We start from the raw sequence: 18,351 nt of genomic DNA, 5'->3' as shown, positions 1-18,351 counted from the left end.
ATGAGCACCCAGTATTTGACTTTCCAGATTAATTACAGAATTTATTTATATCCCGCAGCTTTGGCCTCAAAACGATGTACAAGTAGCGGCACCTGGTGGTTCAGTGAAATCACGAATACCTCGTGGACAAATTACTCACAGTGCACTAAAAGAGAATTCCATATATTTGATGATATCGATATGTACAATAGTTCTCTTGTAGAGGTAGGTGTTTCTAGTGTGAAATTCATAATAAATTGGAAACTAGCAGTGCATAAAACTTTTATTACTCTTATCACGAGGCCAAACAATATAATATAATATAGCACAATACATCAGGTTATTGCTGATTAACACTAGTGGATTATAATGTTTATCTTAATCTTAGATTTTCATATGAGGTTCAATTATTTCATTAAACTAGCATCTTTGGGCAATTCTAAGGCATCTATTTATTATCCGCCACTTTCTCCAATTCAGTATTATTTTATAATTTCTTTGGCTTTCAGAGGCAGCCAAAGAAATTATAAAATGGAGACAGAGAAACTAAAGAAACAGAACTTGATATCGTGGCCTTGACAGCATCCTGACTTTCATAAAATGAGTGATCGAATTGCTCCCTTTTTGGAGTAAGGAAATACTTGATCTTGTTCCTGGCTTGAATTATTTCGGGATTCACTAGTAACTCAACTGGGAGTGGGCAGAGAGCTTCAAACTCTGCAAGTTTAGGAGAGAGTTTTGATACGCAAATAACGTGCGTGTTTAAAAAGCAGGTAGTTATATTTGTGAGATCAAAAATATTTACTAACAGTGTTTGTAATTGAAGTAGAGTTAAGCCAGTTTCGGAAAAGATGATAAAAGTAATCGGTGAGATGTCAGAGGGTAACGGAACTAAATTAATGTGACACCGAAATAACTTAAATCACTTGGGATAATCTCGCTTTAGATAAGTCACTGCACATGATCATTAATTCTTGTTACAGTCTTATCACTAATCTGGATTTTGGGAGATAATACTTCAGAGAATAGATGGTTCCCCAGTTAATTGGCTATAGAAGTGTTAACATTTAATTTGAGCTTAGGTACACGCAGTTAATCACTGCGCGTGCACACTTATAACACGGGGCTGATGTTCCATTGGGTATAAAATTTTAATTACAGGATATATTAAACACTTAGTGCAGTGCATTCGAATTTATCCTAGGCCTTGGTCGCTTACAGGTGGCAGAATTCTGGTCTTACGGATTAGAAATTTGTGAAAATCTGTCACGAATATGCCATATATATTTCTGTTGTATCGAAGGTCCTCAGCAAGTGAACGCAATTAAATTGTAGATATAATCGCCGCATATATTAGATAAAAAAATATTCCATAACAGTTGGAAATGTGGTGTCTCTCCATTCCGATTCAGTGACTGCTGACAATATCAATCCCATAGAGCACTTGTGGGGCATTATGGAAAAGGCATATCAGGCGTCTGGATACACCAATCACCTCCATACCTGTATTGCTGACTGCATTACACACAGGTTGGTTGGCCATACATCCCAAACGCTTCCGACATCTTGTTGAATCAATGCCACGTCGAATACCTGCTGTACTGAGGGCAAAAGGAGGACATACGAAGTATTAAGTAGGTGGTCATAATTCAGTGATCATTCAGTGTATATCTATTCGAAACAACGAAAATTATTTCATGCATGACATTGGTTAACAACGTTATTCCTAAATTTAAAAAAATACTAGATAAATGTTGGATAAAAATGCTGGTTAAATAAGTTTGTTGTTTTTTTGGCAAATTTTAGCGTATCAGTTACTCTGGTCGGGATGGTTGATTTATTAAATGGGAGTACGAGGAGGTATCAAAAAGTTCGCACCCTAACCTAGATAGTAGGAAGATGCCGTGTTTAATATAAGTTGTGTACATATTCAATAACTAACATGTGAAATTTCATTCCCGTAGGTGATCGTACACCAGAGGGGGGGGAGCTTGGAATCTGAGGAAGAACGCTGTGGTTGACAAAGTGGAGTATCGAGCAGTGATCAAGTTCCTGCATTTGCAGGGCAAGAAAGCTCAGGAAATTGACGAATAAATTAAAGCTGCGTATGGGCAGAATTGTCCATCTTATGACACTGTGAAAAAGTGGAAACGGGAGTTCCAGTGCGGTCTTACAAGTGTCTTTGACGAGCCAAGAGAAGGAAGGCCATCAACATCTACAGACAGTGAGACGGTTGCAAAGGTTGAGCAAAGGCTGGTGCTGAGTGACAGTCGTGTGACAATTCACATCATCGTAAATGCAGTGGGAATTAGTTATGTATCTGCCCACAGCATTTTACGTGATCATCTGCACATGTTTAAGGTCTCTGCAGGATGGGTTCCAGGATTGCTGACACCTTTTCAGAAGCAATGTCGAATGCAATGTTCTCGCTAACTGTTGGATTTATGTAATGCGGATGTCGAGAACTTTATAATCTGGTGACAAATGACGAATGCTGGGTGTACCAGTATGATTCGGAGACTAAAGACATGTCAAAGCAGTAGAAGCACACCTCCTCCCCACCACCCAAAAAGGCAAAGACCACTCCAACTGCGAAGAAGGTGATATTGTCCGTGTTTTGAGACAGAAAAGGTGTTATCCTGACAGATTACTAACTCGTGGTTCCACTTACCGGAGAATACTACAGAAATCTTTTGAAAAAGTTACGCGATGCTCTGAAGGCGAAAAGGCGTTGGAATGTTAACCAAAAGTGTTCGTCTTCTGTCAGACAATGTACCGGCTCACACGGCCGTTGCCACCAGCAGCTTTGTTGCCCAGTGTGGCTTCTCACTACTGTAGTACCCACCCTATTCTCCTGACCTAACACAGTCAGACTTCTTGTTTCGAGAAATGAAGAAACCATTGCGTGAACACCGCTTTGATTCGTCTCAGGAAGTCATCAATGAAGTGGAAACGTGGTTTCAGGCAAAAAGTGCGGATTCTATGATCAAAGCATTAAACAACTGATCCATAGATGGAAGAAATGTGGTACTATACATGGAGAGTACATAGAAAAGGATTAAAGTTCCTATGAAGTTTCACCTTTCTAGGGCTATTATTTCTAGGTAAGGGTACGAACTTTTTGATAACCCCTTCGTATTGTATCTATCGCAGACCTGTTTGAATCTTATGGAGGCTGAAATTTTTGGAATAAACTTACGAAGAAACTTGTGGGAATTAAACTATTTTAAGTGGTGCAGCCTTTGAATAATGCCTCACCTTACGTGCAGCTTTTTCGTATAAATAATTTGCTGGATCATGCTCCATATAAAACTATAGTACATTGTGTATTATGCCGTTATAACAGAGTTCAACTGGAGTGAATTGTGCTCTTTAATACAGTCGTGTTAAACTTGACTAAGAAATTCGTCTGGCTGGATAATTTAATAAAAAATAACAAAGGACGAACATTTGGCGCAGAAAAGAAAATTCTCACTGGAAAGATTTAGATTATAGTAAGAAATGCTAATCTAAAATATAACGGAACCAACTTGAAAGTTTATTCAGAATAATAATCAAAATAAAAATAAAAGGCTGCAAAATTTATTAAAACTCGATAAAACAACTATAATAAAAACTGAATACATGTATAGCTAAAATGGTAATAAAACTTACTTATTTAGAAAACCACTGAAAAATTAGATCAACCTCAGCCACTAAATATGTCCGGTATTTGCTCAATTTCTTTACCAAGATTTTCTTCAACACCACACACTTGCCAACTCTAGTCAAAAAAATCTTTACACTTCAGAACAGAGTGGTAAGGGGGTCACTTTTAAAGAGAACATTAAGGGTATAAAGTCCAAGTACTGCGGCTCGTAGGATTTTAAAAAATAATATAACTTTTTTTTTTTTCATTTTCTTGATGCGCAATTTTGGAATGATTTAGGAAAAGTATAGTGGTTGGATTACGATTATTACTAAATATAACACCACTCATACCGCGTGAAATTAATAATATAATTTATTAAGCTATTCGCCTAAACTACTATACATTAAGGTAACGTTTCAGGTACTTACCCCCAATGGGACGGTCTGATGACGGGTATCGGTAAGATACCTGAAACGTTACCTTAATCGTGCAGTGTATGTATTATATTTATTATTTGTTTTAAATGCTGTAATGTTCTTTTTTGAACATACATGAATGTCATGAAATATTAAAATAAAATATGTTAAAAAAATTAACATAAAAACAAACAAATATACAATATTGACATTTTAATCAGTGAGACGGTTGGATTTGATGAGAAGCACAGTTATTTAATACTAGGATTTATCGTGAATAGGCTTGCTCTTTAGTCTCTCTCTATCTCTCTCTTTTTTTGTCCTTTAATATCGTTTAAAGCAGAAAACCCTGTTTCACACAAGTAGAAAATGGCAATAAAATTCTAATTGCCTTTTCGTAAATTTGTAGATATTCATTTTGAATTCTAATTCCAAATTTGTTAATATTAGCGTTATTAAAGTGAATTTCCAGCGACTGGTCACTATGAATCTCAACCAATTCTTCTTCCTCTTGCAGATTAAGTTCTAACATCGGAAGGTTTCTTGTTGCAAATGGGTCTCTTACCCACAAATATTCTTTGGTATCAAGGGATGGAAAGTAATGTTCAATTTTTGTCTTTAACAGCTCTAATGTTTCGCTTATTACATTAATTATTTATTATAATTCGTTTTGGCAGTCAAGGGAAACATTTATAATTATTTTCATTTACACATTTTTTTTCAATATACTCAACTTTTCTTTAACGGCGAATAACCTGTCAGTAGAAGTGAGTAAATTTTCCTATGGGCCTTGCATACTGATATTTAATTTCTTAAGCTGCCAAGGACATTGGAACCGAAGAAACTTGTCAAGGGCAAGTTCCTTCGGTTCCTTTGGAAGTCCGAAGACCCGGTTTAAATCTGGTCTTCGCTACTAGAACTGTGTCTAAAACAGTGGGTTGTAATAATATTTGAATTGTGTCGTTTTACTAAGTTTAAAAATCCTTTTAATGCTCCTGTCATCGCGGGATCACCATCATTGAGAATTATAATACAAGAGCTGAACAGGCGGTGAGACTCTGTGAAGTGGAAATACAACTGTAATAATTAATAGAAATTTGTATTGCAGATTTAGAAAACTAAAAAGCGCCCTAAAATTGAGTATATATTCAGTTATATTAGAGCAGCTAATAAAGATCCTCTATACAAGGATGTTTACAAGAAAATAACTGTCCTCTGTCTAAATACCAGCATCTTGTTGGCTGGCATTAATGCGGAGTCCGTGTTCTCGAAGATACGGTCACTGAGGCGATTATTATTATCAGAGATCGGATTACTTCAGTGTTCCTGAAACCATCGAAGCCTTCCCTACCATATTAAGCTGTTGAAGTTGGCATTGAACAAAGCTGATTTACATTCTAAAACAAGTTCTATTTATAAAGAACGATTAAATATGGGCAGCTCGCTCTTCCTACTCATAATTGATATCATCTGGAAAGTATTCAATGGAATACGTCAGGTAGTTTGCCCCCAACGTCTTCTCGGCTGAACAAAATACATAGACGATGCATATCTCTCATACGAATTGGGAGAGCGTGTTATCCATGTTTGAATAATGGAACAAACGGATTCAAATTAGAAATTGAATTAAACAAAACCAAACTCTGTTTAGTATAAATCTAGTTAGAATATACAAATTAATAAAATAGAGATAAATTAATCCTAAAGGTTTTCAGGAAAAAAAAAAGATTCTGGGAAATATTTACATCGCATCTCCAACATTCCATACAGATTTTTATAAAAGTACTTTTAAATTCTTCTTCGATTTACAGTGCAAAGAAGGTTTGCACTCTAAAGATGCTTTTAAAAAATAAAATTAGTACGATTGAGCAAAACCTGGCAAATAATGAATATTTTGGTTGTAATTAAGTGGTGGTCAGAAAAATTGCTAAAGAATGCGGAATAGAAAACGAAATAAAGTATCATCTTATACATGCATTCTTGGGACTGGATAAGACAAGATACAGTCCAATTTTACAGTCACTCCCTAATCCTCTATTTTTCAACCGCCGGTCCACGAGGCTTACCATTCTGCTGCTTTAAATGTGGCTTGGCATCCACGATACATTTGAAGTTGAGTCCCACTGCTTTAAACACCCTCTGAATTGTCAATCGTTTTTAAATTAGCTGGAGTGTCGAAGACCATATATATATTTATTTATTTAGAAATCTGGCCAAAATTTTTGAAGACAAAACACGATCTTATTAAAGAATCTGCGTGTTCTTAAGTCCTTGTTGTTATGTAAGACCTTTGTATTCTTAAGTCATTATCTCCTTCAGAATTACAATCTTGAGTACCTCACAACGTATATCATTTCTGCATAATTCCTCTGGTCTCTCTCTCTCTCTCGACCCTAACTTTATTGACTCATTCTTGTTTGAAATATCACTCTCTCTATGTAATTGGAAAAGGCAACTAGTTTTGTTCACAAACGTATGAAATATCGTGTATTATCGAGTTTTATTATTCCTTGCACTACAAATAAACAGTACTTTCTTCCCACAAAGATAATTATATTGCTGTTTATTTGTAACTATTACGACAGATGTTTTGGGTTTGCTCTTCTTAGATACGGGTAGCTAGGCACTCTCACTGTAAGTGTCTATCCAGTGATAACAAATTTCCAATATGATGTATGAAAAAAGATATGTTGAAACTCCGCATACATTTAGGGTTTATTTTTAGCAGAGCTTGTTTGCTTATTTTTAGCCTCATCTCGAAATTATAATTTAGCCCTGGTCGTAATCTTATATCACCTCCTGATCTTGAAGTTTAGTTGATTGATATAAAATTAAATGGATTTCGCTCATCTGCACTTCTTGGAGTCTCTCATATAATAAAAAAACTTCACTGAGTAACTAGCAATACGCTGCGGGGAAGTGTTGTCAATTTGTAGTGTAAGACTGATGTAACTCAAGGTGATTTTCTTTCTTTTTTTTAACGATGTGAGATGTGTTTGTTACAACCCTATGGGAGCCATTTGAAAAGTGAGGCGACGGTTTTTAGAGGGGAGTGCCACCCTAGTAATGAAACATCCCATGAATGAAGGCTCCGAGTTTTCTTTTTTCACTTATAGGACGCTGTATACAACTGTTGACATTGGGCGACGAAACCAAAATGGCTGACGAACTTGAACAAATGAAGTATGTACAGTTATCCGAGTTCTGCATGACAGAGATTAAACCCACAAGAAATTATTAGAATATAATGAATCACCATTGCCAAAAAAGTGTCACCACAATAGAACATCACATGTTATCGTCTGCCAATGTCAGCGATTATAGCTTTATGGATGGGAAAGTGTGCAATACCAATCCTCCACCGGTCCCAACCCTTTTCCTTTCTGACTCATCTGTTTGAGCCTTTTGATTAAAAAAAATGAATTTACTTGTCGGTTCCTTGTTGTATGATTAAATATCTTTGCATACTATTAATCTAAGGAGATTTCTAAAATATCTTTCAGGGTTTTTGTTTTTCAAGAAACAGCTGAACTCGGACTTTATTTTTTCAGCCTCACCTACCTAACATCAAACTAATTTCTAAATTTGGTTACATCACGTCCTTGGTAACCCTTGTGATTGCCTTTTTCATCCTAGCCTTTTTCAGGTACGTTTTTTTTATTATTTTGCTTTTCTGAATATTTAAAATAGTAATATTCAAGCTAATATATTTCTTCCTCCAGATTTATGTAAAAAATACAACATATTGATTAGCTTTTTGCAATTATTTTCAGTATGAAAGGTTAAACAACCACCGAACACTTCTAAAATTAAATTTGAATATGTGGATAGCACTAATTAACAGTACGTGAAGATTATTCTACTACAAGCTTCAAAAACCAGAACAAATCCTTTTACAGGAATAATGAGAATCCTGTTTGGTCTGTCGGGCTGTTTGTTTACTCTTATTATTACTAGTATGGACAGTAGTGTAAGAAATCAAAGTTCAAGTTACTGTAGCTTTTAAAAACAACTCAAATCTTGGTTGGAGTTGTTTTAAAAAGCTGTAGTAGCAACAACATACAATTTTTCGTTCATTCATTTATTTTATCTAAACATCTGTCCAACTCTTCTTTTTTTCCAATAGCTAATCTTGTTTTTGTTTCTTGAGAGAAAAACAGTCCTCCTCAGTGTTCAGTTAACTCAAAATTGCTAAGTCTGGAAAGAGACGTGGTAAATTATAGAATGGGAGTCTCTCCTATAAAGAACTCTTTAAAAAGCAAATAATGTCATTGTTTTTTGTATTCTTTCCACGTGGTCTAGACTTGTCCTGCAATGAGATTTCAGGACCAGTAAACAATTACCTGGGTGTGACCTGACCATTAGTTTATAAAGTACAATGCAATCATCATCTTCTTGTCTCCACTAGCAAAGTTTCAATATATCATCACAAAACTTCATATGATATTAGCCTTACTTGGAGAACTCCATGTTAGGTGTATCCCCATATCTCTAAATCCTTTTCATCCTCGACTATCTTAGGTTAGTTTCTTCCTTATAAATTAGGCACATTGAACCACATTATCCAATTAAATAACGACAATATTACAATCGATAATCTTGTTCAGGTTGCTGATAAACTGAATATATATTTTGCATTTGCATTCACAAGCGAAGTTTTTAGGAATGCAGATACCACAAGTATACTAAGTTTTAACTGGGAGCTAAATGATATTGTGATAATTAAGAAGAAAATGGACGAGAGATTGTTGAGGTTAAAAGTAAATAAGGCATCTGGGACTGGTGGAATCTATCTGCTTATATTTACAAAACAGCAAAAGAGTTAAACAAACCTTTAACCATCGTAATGAGAGCATCCTTGGATTCAGGGGAGGTTCTTACAGATCGGTGATGTGCAAATGTCTCTGCTATTCAAAAAGGAGAGTGGAACCAAAGGGAGAAGTGAATAATTATGGACCTCTATGCTCGAATTTTGTTGCAAGGAAAGTAATGGAATCACTAGTTAAAGAACTGATAGAATCATCTTGATAAAAATGTAATTATACGGAAATCACATCACGGATTTGTTAAGGGGAAATCTTCTCTGACCAATGTGATTAGCTATTATGATGCAGAAACAAAAGAGCTAGATTCAAGTAATAATTCTGACATCATATATTTAGATTTCAGTAAAGTTGTTGTTGTTGGGTTTTAGAAGCATCAGCGACTAAGACCATATTGCTCCGTGTATACTGTCTGCAAATTGCTTGTGTGCAGTGGTCGACTTTTTGTTTTGCTGGAAGAAAAATCCGAATTTCCTGGAGGAAACCATGCTACCTTCACCTGAGACCAACTAACTCAGCCACATCGTGAAAAAGGACCATAGAAATTTCAATCGTCGTCGACAGGACTCGAACTCAGATCTTTTTCACCCGGTGTGGGGGAGGACGACTATCCTACTAATTATGCTCCCCACGAGGGCCAACACTTCTGACACTGTTCCACAGCAAAGACTGATATGTAAATTAGAGCAGTGTAGTATCGGGGGCAAGTTACTGCTGTGGGTAATGGCTGAATAGCTGGTGTCTATTAGTGGTGTTTCTCAGGGTTCAGTGCTAGGTCGTTTTATTGTTGTTTTCAATATTTATTAAATATATTGATGAAGGAATATCAAGCTTACGGTCTAAGTTTGCAAATGATACAAAGATTGTGGTGGTTAATGACAGGATCCTGTGTATGTTACTTCAGCAAGATCCAGAAAAATTTTACAGATAGGCAGAGAAGGGACAATTGAGATTTAAAGTTCGTAAATGCAAGGTGTACTGCATATGAAGAGCTTTAATTCCAGAATAACATTCCAGTTTTCTGAGCAGTGCAGGCAGGTTGCTAGAACAGCTCATTGGGTTTTGTCAATGATATACAGGAATTTTGCAAAAGAGAAAAAAAAAAGCAATGATTAAACCTTATCTTGAGTACTGCATACATGTCTGGAAGGTTCGTTTAAGGTAGGGTGTGGACTTGGAATGGGTGCAGAGAAGAACAACACTTAGTCAGGGCACAAAAGATTACGCTTGCGAAGAAAGGCTTCAATTCTGCATATTGTAGCGTTTGGAAATTAAGCATTTACAAGACGACCTGGTTGAAGTGTTCAGGAATTTAAATGGAGTGAGTGATCTAAATGCTGATGGCCTCCTTACTCCTCGAATGTCACACATAAAAGGGGACATGAATTTATGTTGAACAAGGATGACGACAGGATAGATGTGCGAAAACTCGCTTTCAGCCAGAGAGTAAGTGATCGTAGAAACGGAACAAACTTCCGTCTGGTGCTGTAAAAGTGGACAGTATAATAAATATATGGAAAGATTAACAAAATTATTAGAGGGAATGGAACATTTGCAACATCTACTGCTGCTGCTAATACCAGTAATGTATATTCAATGGTGTACTACCAGCCAATGAACAACCTTCAGCAATCTAGGTGTAGTATTATATGAATTACAGCATGTTAGTGAAAGGAAACGCATTAGTACCTACTATTATTAGTACTGTCTCTTAACTTTGTTGCAACTTTGATAACATTAAATTTATAATATGGTTTGGTTTGGAAGCCATTTGCTTCTATTCGCTACCATAAATGATCTTTATCATCTTGCAGGAAATTACGATGTCCAAGAAACAATCTTCACATGCAGCTGTTCCTGTCTTTTATCATGAGGTCCACGATGTTTCTCCTGAAAGATGCTCTGTATGTTGGCGGAATGGGAATGAAAACGGACGAAATCTCGGAAATTGTAATAGTAAGAACACTTGAACTTTAAGTATATTTTAAGGGTAAATTGTATAATCATGGCATGATCCTAGCGATTTATGTTGAGACTGAATCTGCAGAAGATAACTGTGATAAGTAATCCAGTTATTTCAAGGGCATTGAACTGTCTACCGTCTCATTTAAAATGTTTTTTTGCAATGTAAACGTGCTTTTATTGATGAATGACTTGAGTAGATCATCGTACTGCTACATATAAAGTGCATTATCAACATGATTATGTCTCAGAAAGTTCTGTGGCTTCAAAAAGCCAAACCAATTATCCCATAGGAAAGCAAAACCACAATTGACTAAAAATAAAAAAGCATTTTATTCAAAGTACTGGTTATTTCTGAAGAATTCAAAATATCACTGTTGTCTCAAATATTATTCTATATTATTATTACTATTACCCATACTTTCATTTACATTTTAGTTTAAATTTAATTCGCACTGGTTTGTGTATTGTTATATATTAATTTAGTATAGTTTCTAGTTAATGGTAGAAAGACGCAAAATTCACCGATGTTATTTACCTTGTGAATTATGTATGGTCTTGGTATTTGAGTGGATCCGTCACTCGTTGCCCATATTGGAATCCTGAATCCCATTAATGAGTTGAGGAAGAGCTTATTAAGACTTTTTTAAGCAGAATCGAGTTAGCCCAAACTGTTGCGTATTGTTTCTTCGATGTTTTCTCCTGGTTTTATATCCTACAAATAAACAACCGTTCTTAGACCACAGCGACACAATTTACTGACGTCACTGCCTGAATTATTTTTATCCGATTCGAACCATGATACTGGATTCCCTTTTTCAGCAAAGTCTCCTTCTTACCTTGTTAAAAATTTTAAAACTGGTACTGTATCATATTACGTTAGAGCACATGAGATTTATAACTAAATCCTCTTTTCTGAAAACAAAATTTTTACTGCTCCAGACATGATTCGCGTCTAGTAACACTTTGCGGTTTCTTCCTAAGTGCCTCTTGCTGTTCACTGCTTCGCCTATGCACTGTGATTTACTACGAGACATGCAATAACCATAACAAAAATGTCTCACATCCATCCTTGAATGCTCTGAAGAATCGAAGCGTTAAAATGTCATCTATCATACGTCGGAAGGATGAAGTAAGCGGATTTATTTTTAGGAAAAGAACCTTCTGACATATCAGCTGCTATCCTCAATTACACTCTCTGAAGAACATACACTATCATTCCGTGTTCAAATAGAGTGTCTGTCTTGTAGACACATGTACTCAGTTACTGCTTTTCGACTTTCGAAACCAGTTTGAGGCATGAGTCAGTTATAATGCTTCGATCACCAAGGTACAGTAATCCACATACAGCATTTTATTTTCCCCGATGTTCAAATGTCAAAAATTTCGATTATTAGATGCAATATGTCTTTTACTTGCTTACTAAAATTGCTTTGGATTGCACGTTTTTAGTTTGTTTGTATTTAATCCTTTAGAACGTGGAGTGCAAGGTCTTCACCAGCTTCTGGCATTATTTCTTACTGGCAAATTATTGTTGGATCTTGATGGAAGGCCTCTATTTACATAATCTAGTCTTCCTCTCCATGTTCACGGATACTAGCAAGATACTGCGATATGTTATATTTGGTTGGGGTAAGTAGCCTCCATTTTGTGTTCAAATTTTCTTAAAACTACACTATAGCTCGTATTTATTCCTTTGTACTTGTTATAAATTGTTTATTGTATTTTTATGACGATAATGGCATAATGATTGTTATGAAATTAAAACACTAACACCACGTTGAAGAGGCAGTTCCAAACTAAAACCATTTTAGTTTGGCCTCCTGATTAAAGTATGACGCAACTGCTGCAGGATACAAGCAGAGAAATTCCCACTAACACAGCAGACAAATGCAGACACCAACTAAAGAAGGGAAAACAAAAAAAGAAGAAGTTTAGTTGAACAACAGTGACCATTTTTTCAAGAAGCATTCGGCCCTATGGAAATTTGAAGACACGCTTTTTTTGTCATGGCTTGCTAACAGCAGAAAAATCGTGGATGTTTTGATGCCAACGATTAAGACAAACACGTCTTAAATATGGTTATCCCAGTAACTCAAAAAAACTAAAAGGCAAATTAGATATCGATAAGCCAAACCAAAATGGAAATACGCAATGATATACTAACAGAAATTAAACAGCAAAACATTATTAGTTAACTACAAAATTAATAAAATTAATTTGATAACCAAACACATGATAGATATATATATATATATAACGTAAAAATATTAAAACGTAATAAAACATAATATTTATATTATTCCCCTTCCCATAAGGTAACCACATCCAATTCTGCCTTTGAATTTAGCCAGAATCGCTGCCTCCACCATGTTAGGAGGGAACTTATTCCAGTGTTCGACGACCCACTGCCGATGGGTAAACCTCATGAGATTCAATCATCTACACTGCTCAACAAAATTAACAGCGATAAAATTAAGTTGGCCAAATGGAGATGAAATCTTGGAAATTGTAATAGTGAGTACACGTTTGCAAAGCGTGGCTGAAGGCAAATATTTGATATAATAGGCATCCTGGCATGCAAATTAAGAGTATCCAATAGAAATCGATCTCTCACCTTACAGAGCCGTACATTATGCAAATTATTCATGCCTTTAAAAACACCGGTCGCGACTATATCACCTCATTCTCGTTTTTTGGCTTGCTCATTGGGATAGCCACATCTGCAGTACTCAGGATAGTAAGTCATCGCAGTTTAGATAATTCTTTGAGATGATGGGCCGTCACAGGCGGAGGTGGCACGTTGAATTAAAGTGTCACACAGTGTCGTCACGGCACTATGGAAGCGGTTCAGGAGACAGGAACCATTACAAGAAGAGTGAGAGTGGCCAAGGTTGCCCGAAGGCTACATCGACTAGAACAGACCGCTATCTGGTTTTAACAGCAAGATGGAACCCTACGATGCCCTGTCATCAACTGTCTCTTGAGGATGCCGGGGCCACAGGTGAAAACATTTCTAACCGAACTGTGTTAAAACGGCTCATTGCACGTGGGCTCTGTGCAAGAAAGCCAGTGGTGGGTATCCGATTAACCCCAAACCACCACAGAGCACTTCGAAACTGGCGCCATGAACATGTGGTTTTGGAGCCCTAACAAATGGTGTACAGTTCTGCTCTCTGATGAGTCCCGTTTTAGCCTACAAACAGATTCTAGACGTTATTTCATCTGGAGACAACGAGGAATGCGGTACCATTCCTCCAACATCAGAGAAAGGGACACTTACGGTGGAGGCAGTGTTGTCGTGTGGGAAGTAATGATCATCGGCCCCATCCCTCTTCATGTTTTTGATAAGGGTGGTGTTGTAACTGCACAGCTGTACCGAGAACAGATCCTCCAACCCTGTGTTGGAGGATCTGTTCATCTATGACCACACCACTACATATAAAGCTCGAGTGCTGGAGGAATATCTTCTACTGAAGATATCAAACGACTGCAGTCGCCAGCGCGATCACCAGACTTAAATCCGATCGAAAATTATGGAAATTCTTCACGCCTATAAAAACATGGGTTGCGACTACATCACTTCATTCCCATTTTTTGGTTTGCTCATTGGGATAGCCACATCTCCAGTACTCAGAATGGGATCCAACGCTAACAGCGAACTCCACGGTCACTTGGTGGGCTAAGGTCTGCGCTGGTGGAAGAATGGGATTTGTTGCCACAGAATCTTATAGACATCTCTTATAGAGAACCTTATATCGAGAATGGTTAACCGCTGTCAGGAATGTTGAGCCGTGGTAGGGGAGAGTCATACGCCGTACTGATGTCATAAACCATATTTTCGAGCATCTTGTATCGATTTCTGTAATGTGACCTTTTTATTAATTCCTATAGAACTCCTATAAATGCCCCTTAAACTTGTCCAAAGTTTTTCCCCCCTCATTTCATCGTTATTCTATGGTAAACCACCATACCAAATTTTGTCCCTCTTCATGTCAAGCTGCTGCACGCTTTATACGTGTTCTGTTAATTTGTTGAAGAGTGTATCATTCTCTGATATTTTATATTTGTGCTCCCTCTTTCTTGCCTTCACCCCGAGGGAGAACAAACCTTCCTCATTCATTTTATTCAACCATTGCGGCGCTTTAATGTGCATCGGTTTGCCCTCATCACTAATATGGTCACCATTCACTGAACCCTCTCCAGAAGCTCTGTCTTTTTTCAGTTGCAAACTCCTGACCTGAATATAATTGCAAACATGAACTTAAACAACAACAACAACAAAAAAATGCAAATAAAGTAAACTAGATTAGAATAGTGCTAGCTATTTGGAAGAATATATTCGTAAAAATAAAACTTAAAAATGTTAGAGAATTTACACAAGGCCAATGCCACTGTAGCTCACCTAAATTTACTTTCTCTTTTCAGGAATTTTCTTCTTTAGTGAGTATCTGCATGGTGGGTTACATTGGAGGGGTGTTTTCTAGCCTGTTTCCCACTGGATTTTTGCCATATTTAAAACAGGAGACCCTGCCGCTGTGCCTCCCTGAAGGACTGTAGGCTACTCCGTATTAATTTATTTATGGAATTTTATTATATTTAATTTTTGTTCGTATATAGATGGAAGTTGGCTCCTCGTTAGCATTACTTATTGCAGTTTTCAACCACAGAACCGATAGTGTTTCAATTTCACAAAAATCATTATTCGATCACACCTTGTTTTATTTTAAAATTTAAAGGTCAGTGACGTAATTTCGTTAACTTTATATCCTTAAAATATTTATTTATTTAATTTTATCTTATCCTTCAGGGGTTCCTGTGATTTTCATCGTCCCATGGGTGGCTGTAAGAGCTATGTTAGAAGATACTTTGTAAGTATGTTTCGCTCTCAACTTTTAGTACCTGTTCCTGTTATTTCTAACCTTTTTTGAAATATCTTTCCCACAATTTCCAGACAATCAGTTGCTTAATGTTGTTGTAAAAATTATTAATAATGTCTTTTGTGAAAAATAGATGTGATTAATAACGAGAGTATTAAGATTATTATGAACTATCTTACCACGGCAGATGGTCTGTAGCCAATAAGAATCAAAAATGATTGGTTCCTGTTTTCATTTATGATTTAACTAGAAAAATCATTGAAAATATTCCCTGATTCCAATGTTTTGTATTTATTTGAACTTAAAGTCTGTAAATATAAGTGATCGAGTTGAGAAATTCTAGTTTATTTATAAGATAACTTAATTAAATCTCGTTATAATCTACAGAAAAAAAAATATTCAATCAATTTTAATGTTATTTCTCATTCTTGGACGTAATACTCATCAAAATTCTTCTGTATTAAGAAAGCTGAATGTGATCACTGCCAAAAAATAATTTCTTAAATATAATTTAAATTCACAAGACAACAACAAATCGGTTTATGCTTTAATAATAAAAGCGTAACGTAATTGGCAAGTACCTTTTGATTGATACATCACGTTTCAAAGAAACCTTTATTGGCCTGCATTCAGAAAATCGAGAAAAAAAAAAAAGAAGAAAAACGGTTGTCGGCTACTGCCCGACAACACGCATGGAACAGGAAAAATATGGCACTAATTTTTCACAGTACTGGACTTTTAAGTAACGTAAGGACCAGATTTGAAAGAAAAGAAAAGATTGGAGAAGTTATTACCACGATTTATACAAAAGAACAGGAATTATTTATTGCAGCTGTTTCCGCCGATTTAATTTACGATACGTGGGACGCACATTAACATTAATTCAACTGGCGGCGACAGCCTCAAATATGCAGCAAAGATTGAATGCGAAACCGTAAGGGAACAAGTCACAAACTGCACGACTATCCGCAATATTTATGGGTACGTTGTCTGGAACGAAATCACTGAAAATATACCGGCTGTGTCTCAGAAGTTGCAGACTGGTTGTACAAAATGAAATACAGTATACTTGCGAACTTTCGGCGTAACTTTCCTTCAATGTAACTCCATCCCACTCCCCTCCCCTCCCCTCCCTCAGTAATCAGTCCATCGTTGTTGAAAGCCATTAAAGCAGTTTTGGAAAGCACTGTGGACAATACTTGTAATGAGCCCATTCCAGTTGATTCTGTACTCATGAGTAAAGCAGTTGACAGCTTTGCTTTTCTTTAGTCCCATTTGGAAAAAGGCTTGGATTGGATTCCAGTTGTTAATTAATGCTTCTTTAGGAGATGAGAGGCAGTTATTTTTTGTTCCACGGGCGATGGTTGCATCCTTTCTCTACAGGAAATTTGGCTATTTTAGCCTACAAACAGACAAACCGATTAGAGAAAAAACACTACGTACTGACGTCTCATAATCATAGTTATCTAGGCGTATATACACCAATTGAGTAATGCCATAGCTGTTTAACAACATTTCATCAACCTGATAAGCCTTGTGTGTTGAGAAGTAGCATCAGGCCAATAATCAACTTCGACTTCTATCCCTTTCATTGAGAAGACGACTGTGCCACGCAAATTCATTGTTCATCCATGCTTCACATTATTAACATCATTATCAATAATCATAAGTACTAGCTAAGAAGAGGCAATGCATGCCTTCTCTCCCTTCTCCAGGTGGCACGAATGACCTAGTCATATTTTTCGATCTCGTTGCACAAAGATTAAAAAATGAATCTAGGTTTCTTTCCTATTTCTTGAATTCAGTTGAACTTTCGCCATTAAAAACTCCAGTTTATATCCAGTCCATCGTTAATTTACTTTTTCTTGTCAGTTTTATTCCTTTGTTGTCTAAAAATGAGAGTGGATAACGCATATTGTGACAGATAACACTTACTAAAGCAAACGTTATGAAATTATGTTCACAATTTTCCTCGCGGAAGAAACAACAAGTACGGTTAGCATTATATTATCAACGGCTGGTTTAAAATCTTTTATTTTATTTCCATAACCATGGAAATAAAATAATCTGCTGTTTTATTTACAATGAAAGTTATCTTCTCGGTTCCCGAAAAGAAAATTTTTCTACGCTTTCTAAGCAGTTGCTGCTGGACATGAAGTGCCATGGCACTGCTACAATAACATTGAAAATAAGGCCCCGGGTACCAAGCGATTGTTACCTAGCGATTTCTCTGTGCTTAAAGTGCGATTGTCTAAAAGCGATTTAAAGTTCTTTTATGTTCCTGTCCTTTAGAAATTTATTTATTTAATAACAGCTCTTGCTACAAAAGCACTTGTACAGAGCAAGAAAGGAAAGCCATCTTTCTTTATTTCTCATATTTTTATTGCTAACACTTACTACTTTACGCTTGGTCACACCAAGTACTGCTCCTGCCTCCCCGTGGAGGGGCCAGAAACCTTGGCAGAACTTTAAACTGCCAAGGGCCAACAGGAGCAAATATTGATCACAATGTGTTTCCACCTCTAGAGCCGACAAGCTCTTGGCCAGACATAGAAACCGAATATGACGCGTCGCAACCCAAGAGGTTTAAAACCAACTCCTCAGCGACAGATTTTCTTGCATTTCTCATAATGCATTTTCTTACAGATCCGCCTCTCACT

The 18,351-nt window shown here is 36.5% G+C and overlaps 1 protein-coding gene across 2 annotated transcripts in view; it reads left to right on the top strand.

Annotated features, from left to right (window-relative positions):
- LOC150090978 (parathyroid hormone/parathyroid hormone-related peptide receptor-like) overlaps nt 1–18,351 on the top strand; it is a 135,742-nt gene that overhangs the window by 84,867 nt on the left and 32,524 nt on the right. For both annotated transcript variants that reach the window (XM_090380918.1, XM_090380926.1), the window contains exons 4-8: nt 59–204; nt 7,578–7,672; nt 10,664–10,805; nt 12,287–12,443; nt 15,622–15,682. In XM_090380918.1, the coding sequence (XP_090237044.1) occupies nt 59–204; nt 7,578–7,672; nt 10,664–10,805; nt 12,287–12,443; nt 15,622–15,682 (601 nt within the window). The remainder of the gene's footprint in view (nt 1–58; nt 205–7,577; nt 7,673–10,663; nt 10,806–12,286; nt 12,444–15,621; nt 15,683–18,351) is intronic.

The sequence above is a fragment of the Mastigoproctus giganteus genome, chromosome 1 (assembly GCF_048544385.1).
Source record: "Mastigoproctus giganteus isolate SK-2022 chromosome 1, ASM4854438v1, whole genome shotgun sequence".
NCBI classification, from domain to species: domain Eukaryota; kingdom Metazoa; phylum Arthropoda; class Arachnida; order Uropygi; family Thelyphonidae; genus Mastigoproctus; species Mastigoproctus giganteus.
This window is presented reverse-complemented; position numbering and strand designations above follow the sequence as displayed.